General features: G+C 41.9%; 1 protein-coding gene across 5 annotated transcripts in view; it reads left to right on the top strand.

Annotated features, from left to right (window-relative positions):
- ccdc9 (coiled-coil domain containing 9) overlaps positions 1 to 9,233 on the top strand; it is a 54,013-nt gene extending 44,780 nt beyond the window's left edge. For all 5 annotated transcript variants that reach the window (XM_041179454.1, XM_041179458.1, XM_041179456.1 and 2 more), the window contains 5 exons: positions 101 to 170; positions 488 to 1,019; positions 1,466 to 1,723; positions 3,535 to 3,606; positions 8,791 to 9,233. In XM_041179454.1, coding sequence (XP_041035388.1) covers positions 101 to 170; positions 488 to 1,019; positions 1,466 to 1,723; positions 3,535 to 3,606; positions 8,791 to 8,795 — 937 coding nt within the window. In that variant the 3' untranslated portion in view covers positions 8,796 to 9,233. The remainder of the gene's footprint in view (positions 1 to 100; positions 171 to 487; positions 1,020 to 1,465; positions 1,724 to 3,534; positions 3,607 to 8,790) is intronic.
- The last annotated feature ends 12,759 nt before the right edge of the window (positions 9,234 to 21,992 follow it).

Below are 21,992 nucleotides of genomic sequence, written 5' to 3'. Positions count from 1 at the left end.
GATGTGCAGAATGTATCTCTTTTAAGCAGCTCCCTGTGTTTAATGGCCTTGTGCATTTAATTCTCCAGTGCTGAAATGTGTTTCCCTTCTTTCTCTGTAGCATGCATGACAATCGCTGGGAAACATGTGAAGGAGAGCATGAGCAGAAGCAAATAAGTGAACAGCAACAGGTGGGTACGGTCCCGTTGTATAAAAATCTAAGGTGCACCCCCTCCTTCCCCTCCCTGGCTAAGGCTGATGGGCGCTGTACCAGAAACAGTCTGTGTACAGATGTAGGCATGAGTTGAACTCCACTTGCCCAGTTAACAGTTTAATATTTGTCTTGTAGCTACAAGCTCTTGACTAAAAGTTGCTTCACTAAACCTGAATGAAATATACCTCGACTGTGTGGGAAAGGTTTGAGCGACTGCTTGTATTTGTGTTCAAGTTGTCAAATCCTTGAAGCACAGTGAAGCTGTAAGTCATCCTCTTCATTTGATCATTACAGGAAAAGGAATTTCAAGAAAAACCAGTTCAAGATCTGAACCTTAATGAGCTCAAGGCCGATATGGAAGAGTCACCTGTAGACGAGGCAGATGATGAAGATGAATGGGAAGATGCTAGTGATGGTGAAGAGGAGATAGTGGGAGAAGATGTATCAGACAGTGAAGGTGAACTGGAGGGAACAAAGGCATTTGATGATGAGGAGAAGAAAGATGTTGGAAGAACAAAGGAGGAGGTAGAGATGGGGGTAGAAGTAGCACAGCACACCAACAGAAGCCCAGAGATCGGTGCCAAAGAGCAACGAGCCAGGAAGTCCAGGGAGACTCCCAAACTTCACATTCCTCCAAAGGATGTGGCTGTCCAGCTTAAAGAAACCGGATCCAAACCCCTGAGCCCTTTCTCACTCGATGGGCATTACCCAGTCAAAGACTGGGCAGAAGAGATGGAAACATCATCACCAAGAAGCAATGTGGAACAGAGTCCCTTGCAAACAGCTAACACAACGAAGGATTCTCCTCCAGAGTGTAAAGAGAATGGTAAGATTTGGGGGGAGGGGGGCAAGTACAATAGATTCTCTCTCCATTTATCCCTCCATTTTTTTCCTACCTGTTTATTTTTTAAACTCTGTCCCAAACCAAATGACCAACTCCCAAATCTCAGGCAGCACATTGTGTTCAGAGTGGGGTGGGGAAAAACTGCCTTGAGATCATTTCATAATGCCTCAGCCAGCCACCTTTTATTTTTACATCCCATCCGTGCATCCACCAGTTCCACTGAGTGAATAAGTAGAGAGACCTCCTTTCCCATGTTTCTTCTGTCAGTACTCTTGAGCTGAAACCTATCCCAATTTCTGGGTCCCGGCCTTCTTCATCAGGGGAGAAGACTTTAACACGCTCCAGAATTCCCCTCCTATCCTGTGCTCCTGGGTGCCTCGAGCTTGGGTAGTTCGGTTTGAGTTAATGAGCGATGCTTTCATTTGCAGTGGAGATCAAGCCTGGGGGCATCACCGCCGATGGTGAATCACATGCGTTGGATGTACAGACTGAGAAGGAGCCTGTGTCTGTAACAGACCAGTCGCCTCTGCAAGACAGGAGTGGCAGCAACAATCCTGCTGGTGAAATCCCGAAAGAGCGAGTGGAACCTGACACTGGTGATCGGAGCAGTGATGCTGCCACTATATTGGCTGCACAAGCAGCAACAGAAGAGGCGCTTAAGCAACAAGAAGTCAATAAGACAGCAGGTCAGTGTTAACTGTGCACTATAATCACATCGTCAGTCGAAATTGCAAGCCCTGGTCAACTTCCCTTTTTATCTTATATGGGTTGAGGATATTTCCTGCTTTTTTTACTTTAGGATCTGGGATTAAGGTGAGCACTTTTTGGGATCACTTTACACCATTGTGATGCTATCAAACATGCAGTTCAAATTTAATTCACCCAAACCCTCATGCAGTTCTGAATACTCAGCAAGATTCGCCGGTCAAATGTCTCCATTGTAAAGCTTTCCCAGTTTCTACTGAGGAATCTAATCCATGCTTATTCAGTTTAACGGTGGTATGTATAACATGGAGGGGCTGTTAGACATTTTTCAAAGCATTGATTATTCTTTTATTGCAGTTTGTTAAAAATCCACTACATGCAGCACGATTTATGAGTAATTATTTCAACCCTCTATATTTTATTAAAGGAAAAATGTGGAAAGACCTGCAAAACAGAAATTTAAAATAGCTTAAGATATGTAATAGGCCAGTCAGCATTTGATAACAACCTCCTGACTGCTCTCTTTCCAGATGTTCTGTTTTTACTGTGAAATGCTATCTGCACATGCAGATTTTAATTTTTTTAAATTTAATATTCAGTGGGGATATTGACTTTGTATCTGGCAGCGATGTCTCATTATTTGAAATTAGCTTCTATATATTAATCAATAAAATAAATTCTATGATCTGCCCTTAGGCTAAATGTACACAGTCTTTCCCCACCCAGCCTCAGGAGTATGAAGACCATCATGGAATTTCCTGATGAGGAAGGTGGAAATCCAGCCCATCACATCTCTTCCTTTATTTTTCTGGGAAAAAAACTATTCATTTAATTCCTTTACTGTGCTCTTTCCTCCGCTATCTTTTTTTAAATGGTTATTTTTCGAACTCTTAATTTCTCTTTAGAGAAACCTTCTATGGATTCTATGCTTCTGCACAGTTGTCTGAGGAACCCTGCTTTATGTTTAAAAAAAAACTCCTATCTTTGCCCTCTTGATGAGGTCTAGTTTTTCCATGTTTGCCTTGTTAAAACTCCCCCCTCTCTCTTTCACATACACCTGGCAGATCTCCACACTCTCTGTTCCAATCAAGAGCCCCGTTCATAATTAAAGCCTCTTCCACCCCCACCCCCCCAGTATCAGCTTGATGAATCTCTTCTGCTCCCTCTCCATGACCTCAACATCTTTCCTAATGCAAAGCATTCCCCCAAAAACGTTGCCAGGGCTTGAAAACTGCAGTTATGAGGAGAGATTGGATAGGCTAGGGTTTTATTCTTTGGGCAAAAGAGGCTAAGGGGTGGCCTAACTGAGGTGTACAAAATTATGAGGGGCCTAAATAGGGTAGGTAGGAAAGACTTGTTTCCTTAGCTGAAGGATCAATTACCCGGGGACACAGATTTAAGGTGATTGGTAGAAGGATTAGAGGGAACATGAAAATCTTTTTCACCCAGAGGGTGGTGGGCGTCTGGAATTCACTGCCTAAATTGGTGGTTGAGGCTGAAATGCTCAACTCATTTAAAAGGTACCTGGATCTGCATCCGAAGTTCTGTAACCTGCAAGGCTACGGAGCAGGGGCTGGAAAGTGGGATTAAAATGAGCAGCTAGTTTCTTTTTCCTCTTAAGTATGGCCAGCGCAGATATGATGGGCTGAATGGCCTCTTTCTGCATCGTAACTTTTCTATTATTTTATGGTTAATACAACACCTCATTCCCTGACACCTTTAGTTCTTAAAACGTAATGTTGCTTGCAAAATGGGCGTTGCCTTTTTAAAAATGTATTTTTCTCTCTTGAAGGTGATGCCTTGGAACCCATCAGAAGGACAGCACAGAGCATGGATTGTGTGGAAGATAATGAGCCCAGCTCAGGTGCAGTCCGAATTACTAGCTACGAGACGGTTTGTTTTCGTAAGACTCCTCTCACTCTGGGCTAAACTTGAGCATGCTGTCTAACCTCAAGTCTTTGCTTAACCAAACTAGACAATGCGCCTAACATTTCTAACCTCCTCCAGCCCTAACCAAAAGGCAAATATTAACCAGCTCCAAGGACATTAACATTAACATTTTGGTCTCCGAGGTGCTGGGCTGAGGACTCGGACTCAATTTGGGACAGATCCCACGACTGTTACTCTGAACTGCAGTTTCTACTCTCCAATCTTCTTGTCCAACTTCATTCTCTTGCCGCGCTGTCTCGGGAAAGCATGGGCTACACGTGCTTGTGAGATCTCTTCCCCTTTTTACACCTCTATATTCTGTGCTTCTGGTTTTCTTCTTGTGTCTGAACAATGGAAGCTTTCTGAAGAAATGGCCGTGGTTTCTACCTGTGTCGGATTTATTTACCACCTGCTTGGTTTTTGGATTGGACAATCGAGACCTCCAGTGGGCTGTCGGGAGGGTTATAGAACATAAACTGGACGCATAACGTCTGATTTTTAATTGTCTTTAAATGTAGAAAATGCCCTTTGTGTGTTTTTACTGCTACTTTGACATGATGTGCAAGACATTAGTAAAACAGTAAGGTGCTCATCACCAAAGCAAATATGCAATGCATACCATAAGCTCTTTACCCTGGCCTCATCCAGTCTTTGTCAAGGTTTGATCTTAACTACAAGGTGACTAAACCCTACCAAAAGTAGCATGCGTAAGAAGCAGTATTTAAAGCCAATATTAGTGATAAATTAAGCAATGGAGCCACAATGTCCATAGAGAGTAACAGAAACGTGTAAATGAATTGAACTCTTTTTCATTAGGATTAGACTAGGTATATTTGATTAAGGCCATGCCTTGGTGGACCTTTTTCTCCACTATCGATAGTACGTTTTCTGGATTTGCCATTAAGTTTTTTTTTTCTCTAGTTATGATTAGTTGCCAGTTTATTTTTCCATTTTTAGATATATCCACAAATACTTGTTGTGTACACAAGCATAGACTTTATACAAATTTTGTGTCATATTTATGCAAACCTATATGAACACAAGTATTGATGGTGGAGTGACGCAAAGTGTTTTGTTTTGGAATTTTCCATCAAGCAGTGTTTACCAGACACAGCAACTTGAATCCATTGTGTCGCGGGCTGCAGAATGCCCAAGGGGTGCTTTTTCCGCTCCCACTCTACATTAACATCCTCGTCTGGCTGTGGGATTTTTCCCAGGCACCCAATCGTTTTCATAGATTTTCACCTTTACTACGAATGCTGGAAATCCCCGATCCCCCACGGTATTTTTTTTTTTCCTTGTTTCCTGTGGCAGAGACTAGGAAAGTAAAAAACATGCACTTCCATAGCACTTTTCATGACCCCAGAGTGCCCCAAAATGCTTAACAGCCAGCAAGGTACTTGGAAGTGTAATTACTGTTTAGAAGTAGGAAGCAGCGAATTTAGACGCAGAAAGGTCCAGATTAAATGACAAGATTATCTGCCTATTTTACTGATGGGTTGAGGAATAAAAGTTGGCCAGGCTATGAGGGAGAGCAGCCCTGCTCTTCAAAATAATGCCATGGGATCTTCACATCTTCCTGAGAGGACAGATGGGGCTTCAGCTTAGCACCTCACCCAAAAGATAGCACATCCGATCAGTGCAGAACTCCCTCAGTACTGCACTGGAGTGTCAGCCTAGATTATGCTTCAGTCTCTGGAGTGGGACTTGAATGTATGACCTCCTGAGCCATGGCTAATGCAGTGTAAGGTAATGCTTTGAGACTTATCCTTGCAGTGTGCACTCATAAATGAATGCCATGTTTCAACAGGAGCGCTGTTGAATGCACATAAAGATTTCTAATTCCAACCCAGTGACTATTAATGTGAACGTGTATTAGGACTCTGGATGTGGACCAGATCAGGGCTCGACTATAAGTACCCCACCAGAGTTTGAATAGACTGGCACTGCCTGCTATTTAAGATATGACCATTCAGTGTACTAATAAAGCTGGTGCTGCCTGGACAGTTGTCCCCAGTGAGACATGGTGCCTTCAGGAAAGGGGAAAGAGTAGTTTTTAAGTAATCAGTTTAATTCGTTCTCAGAATCATGGAATAATACAGCACAGAAAAAAGGAAGCCATTCAGCCCATCGTGTCTATGCTAACCCTTTGTAAGAGCAGCCCAATTAACCCTACCCTCTCTTTCTTTCCTCATAGCCAGGGAATTTTTCCTTTTTTTAGGTGCACATCTACTTCCACCCAATTACATTCTTGAAATTGCTTATTACTCAATGATATGCTGCTAGATACCACCTGATGGGGTTAAAATTGTACACAAAGGAGTTTGTCAATCTCACCAGCATCAGTATTCATGCTGGACAGTCGCGGTTTTACTTGTAAGACTTGAGATATTTTTGATGAACTTTTAACTGGAGAATATAATGGGTGTAGGAGGGAGGGGGATCAGAATTACGTTAGCGGCTATGGGTAGGGTCTCTGGCGTATTGAACAAAATTGTCAACATTCTCAGAACTTTGTTAACACTTGTGACTGTTAAGGGAACTAACATTCCAGCTGCTGAATATATAAATGCAAATGTTTGTATGTTAGATGGATCCACATAATAGCTTTTTTTTTAAAAAGAAAGCAATCTATTTGACAATGCAGTGCTGACCTAAGGCACTAGGTGAGTTCTGGGCCCTATAACAATATTGCTGTTTTACTGACTAATACTTTTTTCTATTAAACGCTTTCTATAATCTGGGTATTAAACAATGCTTTAACGCACCGTGTGGTGTTTCTTTATCTGTTATATTAATGCAAATGAATGGTCTCAGCAAATAACTCAGAAATCCGAGCCTGTGTTGGGAGGTCTCTAATTATCACATCATGTTTAAATGAGTTTGTCTTTTTATATAATGGCTACGTTGCTGTTGAACTGTTTTTTTTTCCCAGATGTTTATTTCACCTGACCAAAAGTAAGTTTGTATTTTCCCCAACAAATGGGCAAGAATATTAAAAATTGGCTTGTTCCAAAATGCCTGCAAGCTGATTGGGGAGGTTCTCAGTCAAGTCATTTGTCTATTCTCTCTCTTTCCCACACCCTGCAACTTACTCTTTTCTCTAGTTGACTCATGTTGAATTGCATTTCACAGGAAGCCTGTGCTATTTTGCCTAAGTGGTCATCGATTGAAGTGTGAAGCTTGTTATTGAATGTCCATAGGCTATTCACCAATAATGTACCATCACAGTTGAGCCTGATAGGCACACATGCAAACCTCCAACTGGTGTTGCCAGATAGAGACCAGCAGCCTAGAAATGGGAGGAAACCATTCAGCCCCTCAAGCCTATTCCACCAGTATGTTCGATCATGGCTGATCTGTACCTTGACTCTATCTACTTCCCATGGTTCCATAATCCTTAATACCTGGCCTAACACGATTCCATGTGCGTAACGCAATAAGCCACAGTAGCAGCTGGCTATAACTGTGTTTAACAACTTTTAAAAGCAAGGTAAAGATCAAGTCTGTCTTTTTAAGAGTGATGTGATAGGTTAGTTCCAGCAGTCATGGTGTGTGGCAGGCTGAATGGACAATCGTGCCTTTTCCTGTCTGTCATTCTCGTATGTTTGTACTCTAGTTGAAGAGGTGGGTGATCAGGGTGGAAGGGGCTAACTTGCGCTGTTCAGTAATGTTTCTCTGAAGAGCTTACTGTTAATCAGTAAGAGATTTTCACTGTCTGGTTGGGTTTATTTATTTTTATTCAGTCATGGGGAGTGGGCATCGCTGGCTAGGCCAACATTTATTGCTCATCCCTAATTGCTCATTTAACAGCCAACCACATTGCTGTGGGTCTGGAGTCACATGTAGGCCAGACCAGGTAAGGACGGCAGATTTCCTTCCCTAAAGGATACTAATGAACCAGATGGCTTTTTACAACAATCGGCAATGGTTTCATGGTCATCATCAGACTTTTAAGTACAGATTTTTATTGCATTCAAATTTCACCATCTGGTGGGATTCGAACGCAGGTCCCCAGAACATTACCCTGGGTCTCTGGAATATTGGTCAGTGACAGTACCACAATGCCACCATCTCGCTGAAATTAGGGTTTCGTTGTTTCTGAAGCCTGAGGAGAAACTGCTGTACACATAGGGGAGCTGGTGAAATATTGTAGTGCCTGACTGGGAAAGGGCAGAGGTTAATGTAAATGGTGAACCAATAAAGTTCAATGTGGGGAAGGTCCATATCAATTATACGGGCTCCATGTTAATGAAGATAACTCATTTAAAAGGAAAGAGCTCCCTGGATTTGATTTACACCTCATGATTCTGGAGCTTGATATTGGAGATATTGGAATGCATTAGCTCCCCTTCAGGGAGAGGGTGAGAAAGTGAAGCTGAGGCAGAAGATCAGCCATGATCATACTGAACGATGAAACAGACCTGAGGGGCCATATGTTCTTCCCTTGATTTTTCAAGTTCAATGATGTTTAATACAGATTTTTTGCACATTTAGTTTTAATACAGATTTTTTTTTTAAAGTGGTGTAGCCATGGTGGTTGGCTGACTTGAATATTTGGCAGCTTTCTTCAAAAGGCCTATTTTTAAAAAAATCTTGCGTCCTTTTTCACTGACTCTAACTGTTAAGTTTGAAAAGAAAAAGCAAGAAGCTTTGGAGTTACTGAAGCCAGAAGTGTGTGTGGATAATTGAAGGTGAGATGCATGTAGCAGATGAGAGAAATGTTACTGTGAAATATTACCTCCAGTGTAACTGACAGGATAAAGGGGCATAGATTTAAACTAGCAAAAAACAAATCGAGGAAATGTGTGGCAATTTCATTCAGCGTGATGTTCCGGGTTATATCAGAGGTAGGAACCTGAAATGCTTCAAGATAACCACCACGATAATGTGGATGAGTTGGTTCATTCAGGAAGGATACATTATAATAAGCCAAATGATTTTCCTGAAATATATCAACCTCCGGCCTGTGGGTGTTGGAAGGATGGTAGGATAGGAGATGGGAACGCTACTTTTAAGTGGAGATTGAATTTTCTGCAGCAATTAATGCACTAATCTAGAAACACAGTTGTCGGCTTGTTTTGCGTTTCCTGCTAACCGGCATCCATGTTATTCACAGGTTGATCAAGACCTCTGGAATGAAGACGCTCAGCTCGGGAGGAATATCACATCAATCCACACATGGGAAGATAACTGATGTATCGGCATCTACCACATAATGAGTTCAGAACTAGTCGGAGCAGAGGCAGTGGGAATCGGATTGGCAAATTGTTTGGCACAAGAAATTAGTGGGCCTGGGGTTGAAAGGTCAGATTGGAAATTCTTAAAAGATCGTCAGGAACGGCAATAATTTTTATACCAAAGGATCTTGAGAACTATATATATTTTTTTCAAGCAGTTGCAAATTAAACTGCAGCTTCCCCAACCACAAAATTTAACAAATTTAGATTTAGAGTTATGCCTTTTGCTGCGGGGAGAGAAACAGTAAGTTGTACATTACTTTTGCAACACTAAGCAATGCAGTTATATTGCTATAATATAATAAACATGTTCTGGACCAAATTACGTTCTTCTATTGAATGCTTGGCAATGGAACCATTCACTGAACTCATTCTTTTAAAATTGAAGCATCTCTTTATGATATCCAACAAATATTTTGTTGCAAATGTTCTCCTTTTATTGCATACCCCAGCTGCCTTTGAGAAGGTCATCTTGGACTGCTGCAATCTGTGTGGTGACCGTGCTCCCACGACACTGCTACGTAGAGAGTTCTAAGATTTTGACCCAGCAATGAAGAAGAAATGGTAATTGAGGATGTGTGACTTGGGGAGGAAGGAGCTTGAAGATGGTGATATTCCAGTGTCCTTGCTGTCCTTGTCCTTCTAGTTTTGGCAATTACTAAGACACTTGCACCAAGACAGTTGTGTGTTGTGATGTTTCTCTTCCATGTTGACCATTTATTTCAATCTCTTCTACTTGACTTCAGTCAGTAGTACTGTAATCAACCACTGCCCAGGCAGACTCTAGTGTGCACTATTTGTGCTATCTAATGCCTGATCAATGCAAGGTTCTGCCTGCTCCTCTTTGTTTTCCCCCAACCACCCACAACATTTTAAAGGGTTATTCCCATTTAAGCCAGATGAGGAGAATGTTTTTCTTTGCAGGTTGTTGGTCTGTGGAATTCTCTTCTCCTGAGAGTGGTAGAGGCAAGGTCATTAGATATTTTTAAGGCTGAGTTAGATTCCTGACTGACCAGGGAGTCAAATGTGATAGTGGGTCACCAGGAAAGTAGAAGCCACAATCAGATCAGCCATGAAATGGCAGAGCAAGCACGAGGGGCTGAATGGCCACCTCCTCCTAATTCAAATGTTCACATGTTATCAAAACAGGAGTATCCTAATTCCATCCAGCTGTTTGACCCAAATGACCCACTCGATGGTATAATGTGTCTCAGTCTTTTCTAGTATTGCAAGGTATGCAGGACAAGTTAATATGTCAGCTGTTGCTCTGTGTTATCACTATGTGAGACAGAAGGCTGTGGCTTTAGAAAGTAAGCACATATAAACCAGCTGATACTTCAGGGCAACACTTGAGGGAATGTTGCCTTCTTGGAGTTGCTTTGTTTCTGATGAGATGTCCTGGGTCTGCCCTTTCAGGTGGATGTTAAAAGACAAATCCCACAGTGCCATTCAAATAAAAGCAGGACAGATTAACATTGTGCTAATGTCTCCATCTGTAACCAACCATAGGCTGGCTGGGGTTTTCTCTGATTTCTCCTCTGTTGCCCTTATGAAGTGTGATTGGCCTCTGGCAGCTTCAGATTGGGAATAATATGACGTGAAATGAATTCTTTAAATATTTGTTCATGGGATGTGGGTGTCACTGGCTGGGCCAGCATATATTGCCCATCCCTAATTGTCCTTGTTCAGAAGGCAGTTAAGAGTCAACCACATTGCTGTGGGGATCTGGAGTCACATGTTGGCCAGACCAGGGAAGGACAGCAGATTTCCTTCCCTAAAGGACATTAGTGAACCAGATGGGTTTTTTTTTACAACAATCGACAATGGTTTCATGATCATCATCAGACTCTTAATTTCAGATTTTTATTCAATTCCATGACAGATGGTGAGATTAAAACCTAGGTCCCCAGAGCATTATCCTGGGTCTATGGAATACTAGTGTAGTGACAATACCATTCCACCACCACCTACCCCTAATGTGCACACAGAACTGTTCCACCTTGACATCAACATTAAAAGCATTCATCCTATGTAACAAGCTTCTCCATATCCCTGTCCTGTTCTGTTAAGCCCATTCAAGGATTGGTTCTGCATCAGAGCACCTTCACATTGTGTTTTGAGATATTTTAAAGTGCACTTTTACTGAAACCCTGTATTCTTCTTGAAAGAAGTGGATTTATCAATAACAACACATGTAGTCTGCACGTTTTGTCACACGAGCTGTGCCAACTCATGCCACTAAATGAATGAGTCAGACTGATAGTACAAGATTGGCTGGGATCAGGCCATTGTTAGGAATTTCTGATTTATTAGTATTTAATAAATGGATTCCTACCAGATCCGTGTATAGAATCAAACATATTATAAAACAAACCTTTTGAGAAAGGTTAAAAAAACTGAATACAAATGAATTATAAATAATTATGATCTTGTATTTGTTATAATGTATATTAGTCTCATTTATCTTTCTTACTCTCTTTGGGAGAAGAGTTCTTGTAAGTTACAGGTCTCCAGTTAAGCATTGCTATGCAGCCACTCATCTATAATCAAAGGCTCTTTACAATTCCCTCTAGAACTGCAGAAGAAATTCTTTCATCCACCTTATTCATCACTGCACTGTTAACATGATGGCTCCAGTCTAGTGCAGTTTCCACTCCCCATCTAATTGTGACAGTTTTCCTTTTATAGAAAACAAGCTACACATTAGAACAGAAAACACAAGGTTGTAATTTAGTTTCCTGATTCCGATAACTTGACTGACATTTTGAGAAGCAGTGCAGCCTTTCGACAGTCCAAACTGCAACCATGGTTTACTGATAATGGAGGGATATTTAACTTAATGCTGCATGAATCCTGTTGCCTCAGTGTGCCAGTCATAGGGAGAGTGGAGGTTTGTGCTAGTGGATGAGGTGCTGACCAAGTTTTGTCTCAGATGCTGTCAAGTACAGCTGGATAGGCTATTGTTGAAGATGGTCATTGCCTGCCATTTGTGTGGCATGAATGTTGTTGTCACTTATCAACCCAAGACTATATCTATAAATGAAGGCATAGACTACAAAAGCAAGAAAATTATGCTAAATTTTTATAAACACTTGTTAGGCTCCAGCTGAATATTGTGGCCAATTTTGGACACCATACTTTAGGAATGATAACAAGACTTTAAAGAGGGTGCAGAGGAGATTTGGTGGAATGATACCAGGCATCAAGGCCTTCAAGTTAAATGGAGAAATTAGGGAAGCTGAAGTTGTTTTTCTTCAGATCAGAGAAGGTTAAGGGGAGTAAAAAACAGAAAATGCTGGAAATGCTCAGCAGGTTTTGGTAGCATCTGTGGAGAGAGAAAGTTAATGTTTCAAACCTGTGACCTTTCATCAGAACTGAAAGGTTAATTCTGTTTCTCTCCACAGATGATGCCATGGCCTGCTGAGTTTTCTGTTTATTTCAGATTTCGAGCACTCCTTTGTGCTTTAGGTTAAGGGGAGATTTAATAGAGACATTCAAAACCTCGATGGGGTTTTTAAGGAGTAAATAAATGTTTCAAGTGGCCACAGAGGCAGTAACCGGGGGGACAGATTTAAGTTAATTGATTCAAGAACCAGAGAGATGAAGAACATATTTTTATATCGTGGATTATTATGATCTGGAATGCACTGTCTGAAAGAATAATGGACGCAGGTTATCATATAACTTGCAAAAGAAAATTGGTAAATACTTGAACGGGAAAAATACAGAGCTATGGGGAAAGATTGGAAAGAACTAGTACAGGCATAATGGGCCGAATAATCACTACCTGTGCTGTGTCACCTATGATTCTGTGTAAGAATCAAAAGAGGCAACAAACATGGATTATTTGCTATTTGTGGAGGGAAATATTCGGGAAAAGAATCGCCCTTCAAAATCAATCACTGTATTTCTGTTTTAGCGAGCAGAGGTGGGCTGGAATTTCTTAAATTACATGCTGCCGAGCTAACAAGACTCCTCATTTTGACACTAGCCAACTGGTGGAGGTAGGGGGCGGGACAACTTCTCTGCCTGGCGCTGTAAACAAAAGCATGTTTCTATGTTAGTCTCGCTGGAGAGACCGAAAAGATAAGGCTAATAATAAGAGGTTTTCGGACATGCGAGCAATGACGAATTAGACCCGCGTTTTTCTCCGAGCTATAAAGTGGCCATTACTTTATTTTGCTTTGAAAAGCTTGAAGGCCGAAATGAAAAACAGGGCGTCTGATGGCATTGGGAAGCAGATCAGGGGTCCCAGCTTCACGGGAGACAAGAAAGCAAAAATTACGGCAAAAACCCAAAAGACGTGGATGAGACTTGCAACGGTTTTTGCTTATTTGCTCTGTGTATCTTTGACTGCTGTGATTCTGGTGATCTATTACACTTTAATTTGGGAGCCGGTCCGGACCAAACCAGGACCGTCCAACAGCAACTTGACCCTGATTAATGCAGACACCGGCAACTTCAGCTCCGGGCATAAGCAGAGAAGCGCCTTCAACGCTATAAGAAGCAGTCCAAAAGGTTTCAGCAATCCGCGATACGAGAGGAGCCATTTGAGAAACACAGGCGGTGGGGTTGGCGGTTTTGTGAACTCGCAGAGTGCGAGCTCCAGCATCATGGATGGTGCTGTCACCCACTTCAGCACCACGGACAGCGGCGGCGGCGATCTCAGGGTTACCAACAGCAAGGCAGCGACCACCGAGAGCGGGGAGCTCAGGACAATGGACAGCGGTGACCACAGAGTCACCAGCGGCAAGGTTGCGACCACCGAGAGCATAGTGTTCAGCACCATGGACAACAGTAACCACAGGGCCACTAAACGCGTGGAGTTCAGCACCATGGATAGCGGCACTCCCAAGGCTCCCGATCAAAGGAGCCATAAGCAGAACGCTCTTGCCGACAGCGGAAACTTCAGCACCGCGGACAGCGGAATCGGCGCTCCAGTGATCTCCACGCTGCAAACGCCCCAGGCGGGCAGCCAAAATAAGCCAACAAACAATCCTAATGACCCGAATCAGGCCGACAAGGACGATGTGGCGAATGTAGGATCAAGCCGCTGGGTAATCAGTCCCTCCAATGCAGAGGAATTGGGAACTGCATCGAGTTTGCTAGGGCTGAATGAACATTTAAGGAATGATTCTGACAGCAAAATGAAGAACATCAAAATGGACAGAATGGCAACGGTGAGATCGAGAGGTGGCTTTTCTGGCAAGAGTGACATGGAGACCACCCACGCTCTGACTATGTCAACAGATGCAGCTCGTCATGACTTGCAGGATGAAGTAACTAGAAGTAAAGTGAATGAAGACGATGGAATGAAGTCGGTTGTGCACTCTTCCAGCAGATCCAAAGGGATTGAGAACATTCTGGCTACGTCCAGACCTACAACGGACCCAGGTCCATTTAAGACTGCTCCCACTAGGGTGAGTGATACTGAGTTGGACCATCAGCACTCTTACAAAAACAGCACTAACAATCTGACAGAGACTCAAAATCTATTTGCTAAATTAATGTTTTTGGACAGGGCACCTAAGAACCAAGAAAGGAAACATTCTATTGGGTTACACGGAAACAGATTAGATCGATTGCCCACCAGAAACCCAGCAACCACTGTTCCTCGCACGCCAAGACTATCATCACCTGGCCCCACCAATCCAGCAGAGATCTGGGCGAATAGGGAATCGGGTCACACTGGGACAACTGACCTTGAAGCCCACTACACCCTACAAAGCTTCAATAAGGAAACGGGGCAGCCATCTCCCACTTGGAAGCAAAGCCAGGGCGATGAAGAGGACACATATACAAATACTGTAACTAATTCTTTACCAACACTCCCAATAATATAGCTTTGCACTTAAAATATTTTTATCTTAGGAGAAAGATACTTTGCAATATATTTTAACTAACTACCATGTAAAATATATATATTGCAATATATTTTAATTTATATTAATCTTGGTGATATTTCGCCCTTTGCGTCAAAATGGCATTTAAAGAAAAATTGTGGATTACAAAACTGGAAAACACAATAGCTTTTATTTAACTGAAATAGTTTCTGATACATTACTGTGCTTCAAAATGTATCATTTTACATGCTATTAGTATAATTTTAAGAAGAATATCACACATTTAAAACATTTTATATTACAAATCTGTAAGACATTAAACAGCTTATTTGTCTGTGTTTCCTGTCATTTTTCCCCATTCTAAATTTCTATATCTACATTTATAATGGAAATTATCTATGTAAACTTGTCATGCTGTAATTACACCCTTCACCAGTGGAGGCAGTGCAGCAGCACCCTTACAGGAGTCTGCAATTACAGTGTCACAAGTTTGAATAAACAATTTCATTATAGATATGAGTATAGTCATTTATAGCGAAACTATAAATATGAGGACAGAATGTATGACTTTAAAATGGATATTTAATAAATATTTAATAAATAATATTTTAAAAACTTATGTCTACATATTCAGGTCCGATTATACCTTCCACCTTCTAACTCCTCTCTATCTAAAGACTGCATTCATTTGGAGTCCCCATTAGCAATGCAATCAGATACTGTGTAATAGAAGGAAGAATGGATTTGACCTCCATGTATAATTATATTGCAATTGCAATCCTGAAACCTTCCTCTGGTCAATATTTCTGGTGATGCATTTTGGCAGAAGGGATTGGGAGAGGCAAATAGACAATGGCATAGATCTAAAGAGTGTCACTTCTAAAGACAAACATGTGACTGTTGTGGTTAAGTATCTTTAATTTCAGTTGCTGCTGGCTCATTGAATTCTTTTCATGATCAGCAATATTTTTGGGGATAGATTTGTCCTCTTGCTGTGGATTATGAACACTGCAAACTTAATGGGGAACAGCACACTGGCCACTGTTTTTAATGAGCTTTTAACTGCATATTTTTGTAACGCTTCTCATCCCTGTTTCTCTAGAAACAGCAAGATAGGAAACATTCCTACTGGGTAGAGACATCTACATGTACATCTCCCTATGATGCTGTAATTATGTCATGAGGAAGAGTCATACAGACTCAAAACATTAACCCTGTTTTTCTCTCCAAAGATGCTGCCAGATCTGCTGAGCTTTTCCAGCATTTTCTGTGTTTATCTCAGAGTTCCAGCATCTGCACTATTTTATTTTTATCCCTATGATGCTTCTGTTTTGGTGACAGTTTCATTGCTGGTCAGAATCAAGCCATTATGTCTGTCATCCAGATTTTGAGTAAAAACATGAGAAAGAGAGGGGGGAAGGAAGCATAGACTGAAACCTGAAAATCATAGTCACATTACACAAACATGCAATACACTGCTGTCAAATGGCTTTTTGCCCATTATTTTAAAGGAGACATTGCATTAATCTCTCCAGTTAATCGTACACAGAAAAGTTTGACACAGTAAGACTACATACATACTGAGCACTATAATTTCCAGTTTAAAGTATCTAATGCATCAATAGGGAATTCAGTGGCCTAATTGATATTCCAGTTATTGGGTTGTTGCAAATTTTGAAATCAGAGTAAGGTCTTTGAAATGAGGTTGTGCGAATAATAACATTTAACACTTTCATTTCAAATTTCTTTCTCTGTTATTTTAGTGCAAGTATGTTATATCTCTGTCAAAATCACAGGCAAGGCATTTCGCATAAATACCCTGACCACAAGGACATTAATACTCATACAGTTTAATTTCAAGCTCTTAATATTCTAAGATTAAACACAATTTTAGTTATTTTGTTGCTTGATATTGATGGTAATTAAAACAAGGAATAAAAAAATAGAAACAGAAAATGCTGGAAATACTCACCAGGTCAGGCAGCATCTGTGGAGAGAAACAGAATTAGCTTTACAAGCCTGTGGCCTGAAAGGTGATATCATTACAATCTGGCAAGATTTGTATTCTTGCTGTGACAGTTACATTTTCTATTTAATTCAGATTTAGAATAGGCTGCAGAGCTGCAGTAACAAGGGCACAGCAAGTTGGTCACATCAAGAAGAAAGCAAAATACTGCAGATACTGGAAATCTGAAATAAGATCGCAAAATTCTGGAAATACTCAAGAGGTTTGGCATTTTCTTGGAGCGAGAAACAGCTAATGTTTCAGGTCAATAATCTTTCATCAGAACTGGGAAAAATTGGAGATGTAACAGGTTTTAAGCTAGTGAAAGTGGGGAAGCACAAATGGGACGGCCACGTGATGGGATGAAAGGCAGGAGAGATTACATGACAAAAAGAGTTCATGATGCAAGGACGAAGGGAGTAGTAATGGGACAAACCTTTATTGCAGGGTGGATGGAGTGTAAAAGTAGGGAAGCCTTGTTGTAATTATACAGGCCATTGGTGGCACCACTAGGGTTTTCCACTTGGCATGTGGGCACATGGCTGACATGCCCGAGTGCGAAATAGTGTCTGATGGTGTCGGGCGAGCGGCGCCAATGTCATCACGCACTCACACAATATTTCAGTCAGCGGGCACATGCGAGAGTCGGCAGCACGCCCACCAACAATTAAAAGGCCTATTAAGGTTATGAATCAATTAATTAAGCTGTAATTTTCACTGCCCGTCCAACTCTACGGTCAGCGGGTGGGTGAATCGGCCAGGCGGCCTTTGGGTTTTTGAGGAAACCTCATCCACGGGCGGGATGAGGTCTCCATAATTAAATTTTGAAAAAAATGTCTGGGCAGGATTTTCAAATCTACATGTTAAGGTGAGTGAATCCGCTGTGTGGGCATTTTTTCCAGAATTTTAAAAACTTTATTCACTGGTTTAAAACACTTCAGCTGCCTGAGGCAGCTCTCTGCTTTCAGGGAGCTTTCATTGCGCGCTTCCCCCACGCCCATGCTGACTTCAGTTCTTGCCCTCCTCCTGCCCCCACCCCAGCAGTACTGAGCTTCTCAGCATGCCTTTCACACTGGCTGGTGGTTAATTGTCCAGCTAGCATGAAATTGTGGTCAGAGGGGCCGATCGCAAGCAACAGGCCATTTCCCGACTGCTCCCAGGCCCACCTACCATGCCCACCCAACAACCAGAAAATCCTGCCCGAGAGTACTGCGTACAGTTTTAGTCTCCTTATTTAAGGAGGGACACACTAGCATTGGAGGCAGATCAGAGAAGGTTCACTAAGTTGAATCATGGAATGAAAGGTTTATCTTATGAGGAAAGGTTGAGCAGGTTGGGCCTATAATCACTGGGGTTTAGAAGAATGAGAGGTGATCTAAACATAAAAGATTCTGACGGGGTTTGACAGGTTAGACGTTTATCCTCATGGGGGAATCTAGAACTAGGGGACACGGTTTAAAGATAAGAAAAATTTCTTCTCTCAGAGGATCATTAATCTTTGGAATTCTCTACCACAAAGAGCAGTGGAGGCTGGGTCATTGAATATATTCAAGGCTGAGTTAGACAGATTTTTGATTGACAAGAGAGTTAAGGGTTATGGGGGACTGGCAAGAAAGCGGAGTTAAGACCAGATTCAGATCAGCCATGATCTTATAGAATGGCACAATAAGTGTAAGAGAGAGGAAGTGCTGAAGGAACTGGCATGCTTGAAGTTGGATAAATCACCAGGGCCAGATGGATTGTATCCCAGGCTGTTGAAGGAAGCCAGGGAGGAAGTAGTGAGTGCTCTGAGGATCATTTCCCAATCCTTACTAGATACAGACAAGGTCTTCTTCCAATTACTATCCATTGACAACCTCCCACCTTCCAACTCTCCTACCCACATTCATCACCCCCATCCACCCACCCACCACCAGGTGTAAATATTGGGTGAGGACTAGACCAGACTTGGTCATGATGCTCTCTATAGTGCATTGGCTTGGATGAGTTGATACTTGTGGAACTGTACTCCAGTTTAAGAGACAAGGAAGGAAGATTTAAATCATAGAATCCAAGAGTGGTTACAGCACAGAAGGAGGCCATTCAGCCATCATGTTGGTGGCTTCCTGCAAAAGCACCTCAGTTAATCCCACTTTCCCTGTAGCCCTGCAAATATTTCTCTTCAGATAATTATCCAATTCCTTTTTGAAAGCCACAATTGAATCTGCTTCCACCAGTCTCTCAGGTAGTGCATTCCAGATCCTAACCACTTGCTGTGTGAAGACATTTTCCTTATTTTGCCATTGCTTCTTTTGCCAATTACCTTAAATTGCTGTCCTCTGGTTCTTGACTCTTCCATCAATGGGAACAGTTTTTCCCTATCTACTCTATGACTCTATACAAGGCTATGGGCCTAATGCTGGAAAATGGGATTAGAATAGTTAGGTACTTGTTTGACTGGCACAGACTCCAAGGGCCAAAGGGCCTTTTTCTGTGCTGTAGACCTCTATGACTCAATGACTGTATTCTGTCCAAATCCCTCATGATTTTGAACACCTCGACTAAATCTACTCTCAACCTTTTCTTCACCAAGGAGAACAGTCCTAGCTTCTCCAATCAATCCACGTAACTAAAGTTCCTCATCCCTGAAATCATTCTTGTAAATTTATTCTGCACTTTCTCCAATGCCTTCAGATCCTTCCTAAACTGTGGGGTTCAGAACTGGGCACAATGCTCTAGTTGAGGCTGAACCAGCGTTTTATACACATTTAACAGAACTTACTCACTTTTGTACTTGATGTCTCTATTTATAAATTCCACATACCTTATTAACCACTTTCTCAACCTGTCCTGCCACCTTTAACACTTTGTGTACATTTATCCACAGGTCCCTCTGCTCCTGCACCTATTTAAAGTTGTACCCTTTATTCAATATTGCCTTGCCAAATTCTTCCTAGCAATATGTATCACTTCACACTTGTCTGCATTAAACTTCACCTGCAGTAAGTCTGCCCTTCCCACCAGCCTATCACTATCCTCCTCACACTTCACAAAGCTGTTGCGTCATCCACAAATTTGGAAATTGTACATTTCTATGTCTAAGTCATTGATTTTCTTTATTTGTTCATGGAGTGTGGGTGTCGCTGGCTAGGCCAGCATTTATTGCCCGTCCCTAATTGATATAGATCAAGAAAAGAAGAGGCCCTAAGGCCCGGTGTACCTCTAAATGCCGTCTTTGAGTCCAAAAAGCAAAGATCTGTGATAGGATGGAGTAGGAAAGATTAAATAGCAAAGGGATGGTGGTGTAAGGCAAAATGGAGTGGGAATGAGACAAGTAAAGAAACAAAACCTATGGCCAGAGGAAGAATTTATGTTGAGCTTCATTGGAACAATGTTCCAGGTAGAGAACAGAGATGTCAAAATAGGAGTGGGGTGGGGAATTAAAATGAGAGGCAACTGGAAACCCATTTATAGACTGAAAGGAGGAGATTAGCAAAGCAGTCACCCATTCTGCGATTGGCCTTCCCAATGCAGAGGAGACTACATCATAAGTAGCGAGTACTTATGCTAAAGTATAAGTATACTAAATTGAAAGATGTACAAGTAAATTGTGGTTTCACCTGGATAGTGAGGAGAGAGGAGGTTAAAGGGCAGGTGTTGCATGCCTGCGTTTGCATCGTGTTGACCAGGTGAGGAGGGGTGAACAGGCTCCCCCTCTATTCAACCTCCTCGGTTGGCTACATCAACAGTTTAACTTTCTTTTTCACAAGTATATGCCTTTTCCAAATCAGAATGTACTTTCCTATTTAAGCTGTGAGCAATAAGGAGCCAATCAGTTTCCTTGAGTCAAAGAAAGAGCAAATTTATTAACCAGTAAATGCAAAAAAGATAATAAAAATGCAACTTCAAACATTCGGCCCTCATGCAATCATTCAGACACACACGCACACAAAATAAGCAGAGTTAGAGTTTTCTTTATTCATTCATGGGATGTGGGCATCGCTGGCTAGGCAAGGACTTATTGCCTGTCCCTAATTACCCTTGAGAAGGTGGTGGTGAGCTGCCTTCTTGAGCCGCTGCAGTCCTTGTGGTGTAGGTACACTCACAGTGCTGTTGGGATGGGAGTTCCAGGATTTTGACCCAGTGACAGTGAAGGAACGGTGATATATTTCAAGTCAGGATGGTGTGTGGTTTGGAGAGGAACCTCCAGGTGGTGGTGTTCCCATCTATCGCTGCCCTTGTCCTAGATGGTAACAGTCATGGGTTTAGAAGGTGTTATCTAAGGGGGCTTGGTGAGTTACAGCAGTGCATGTTGTATATTTTACACATAGCTGCCCCTGTGTGTTGGTGGTGGAGGGAGTGAATGTTTGTGGATGGGGTGCCAATCAAGTGGGCTGTTTTTTCCTGGATGGTGTTGAGCTTCTTGAGTGTTACTGGAGCTGTGCTCATCCAGGCAAGTGGAGACTATTCCATCACACTCCTGACTTGTACCTTGTAGATGGTGGACAGGCTTTGGGGCATCAGGAGGTGAGTTACTGTCTGCAGAATTCCCAGCCTTGACCTGCTTTAGTAGCCACAGTATCTATATGGCTAGTCCAGTTCAGTTTCTGGTCAATGGTTGATAGAGTCAAATAAAAAAAATGTAAAATAATATAAGGTTGTCTCCTTTGATTATCCTTGAGGCGTAGATTTTAGGTTTAGCTGGTTTCTTGGATGCAGTCAGATGTAGAAGATATTGTAATTATTATAAGATCTTGGTTCACTTGTAGATTTCTGGTAGTGTTGGCTTCTCAAACCAGGCAACACTCTTATTCCAAAAGAGAGGGTGGGAGAGAGATTAGCCTTCAGCTTGTTTCATCTGCTGAAGACTTTCTTGACACCGCCTGTGTCACTTGCAATCTCTCTCTCGTGACTAGCAGCCTTGCCTTGGAATACTTCACCCATTGTGTGTTTCCAAGAGGTTTAGTTTGTTTCTGTCTTTGGCAGCCATTGTTTCAATATCCAGTTCTTTGCATTTATAATGTCTCTTCCTTAGACAGTTACGAGTTTTGATGGGTGTCTGGATTATAGGAAATGTCTCTCTCTTCACACTCCCCTGAGGATGATTGGTTTGTTTTTCACCATCACCTTGGAATGTGGCCTTGCATTTTAAGCAATTTGCTTTGTCTCAGTTCAAGTTGCAAGATTTCCAGTCAGTTGAATATTGAAAAGTCACATTTTCAAAAAGAGGCACAGACTCATAACAAAGGGATGG

Source organism: Carcharodon carcharias, chromosome 34 (genome assembly GCF_017639515.1).
Source record: "Carcharodon carcharias isolate sCarCar2 chromosome 34, sCarCar2.pri, whole genome shotgun sequence".
NCBI classification, from domain to species: Eukaryota; Metazoa; Chordata; class Chondrichthyes; order Lamniformes; family Lamnidae; genus Carcharodon; species Carcharodon carcharias.
The sequence above is the reverse complement of the archived record's forward strand: the minus strand, read 5'-3'. Positions and strand labels throughout refer to the sequence as shown.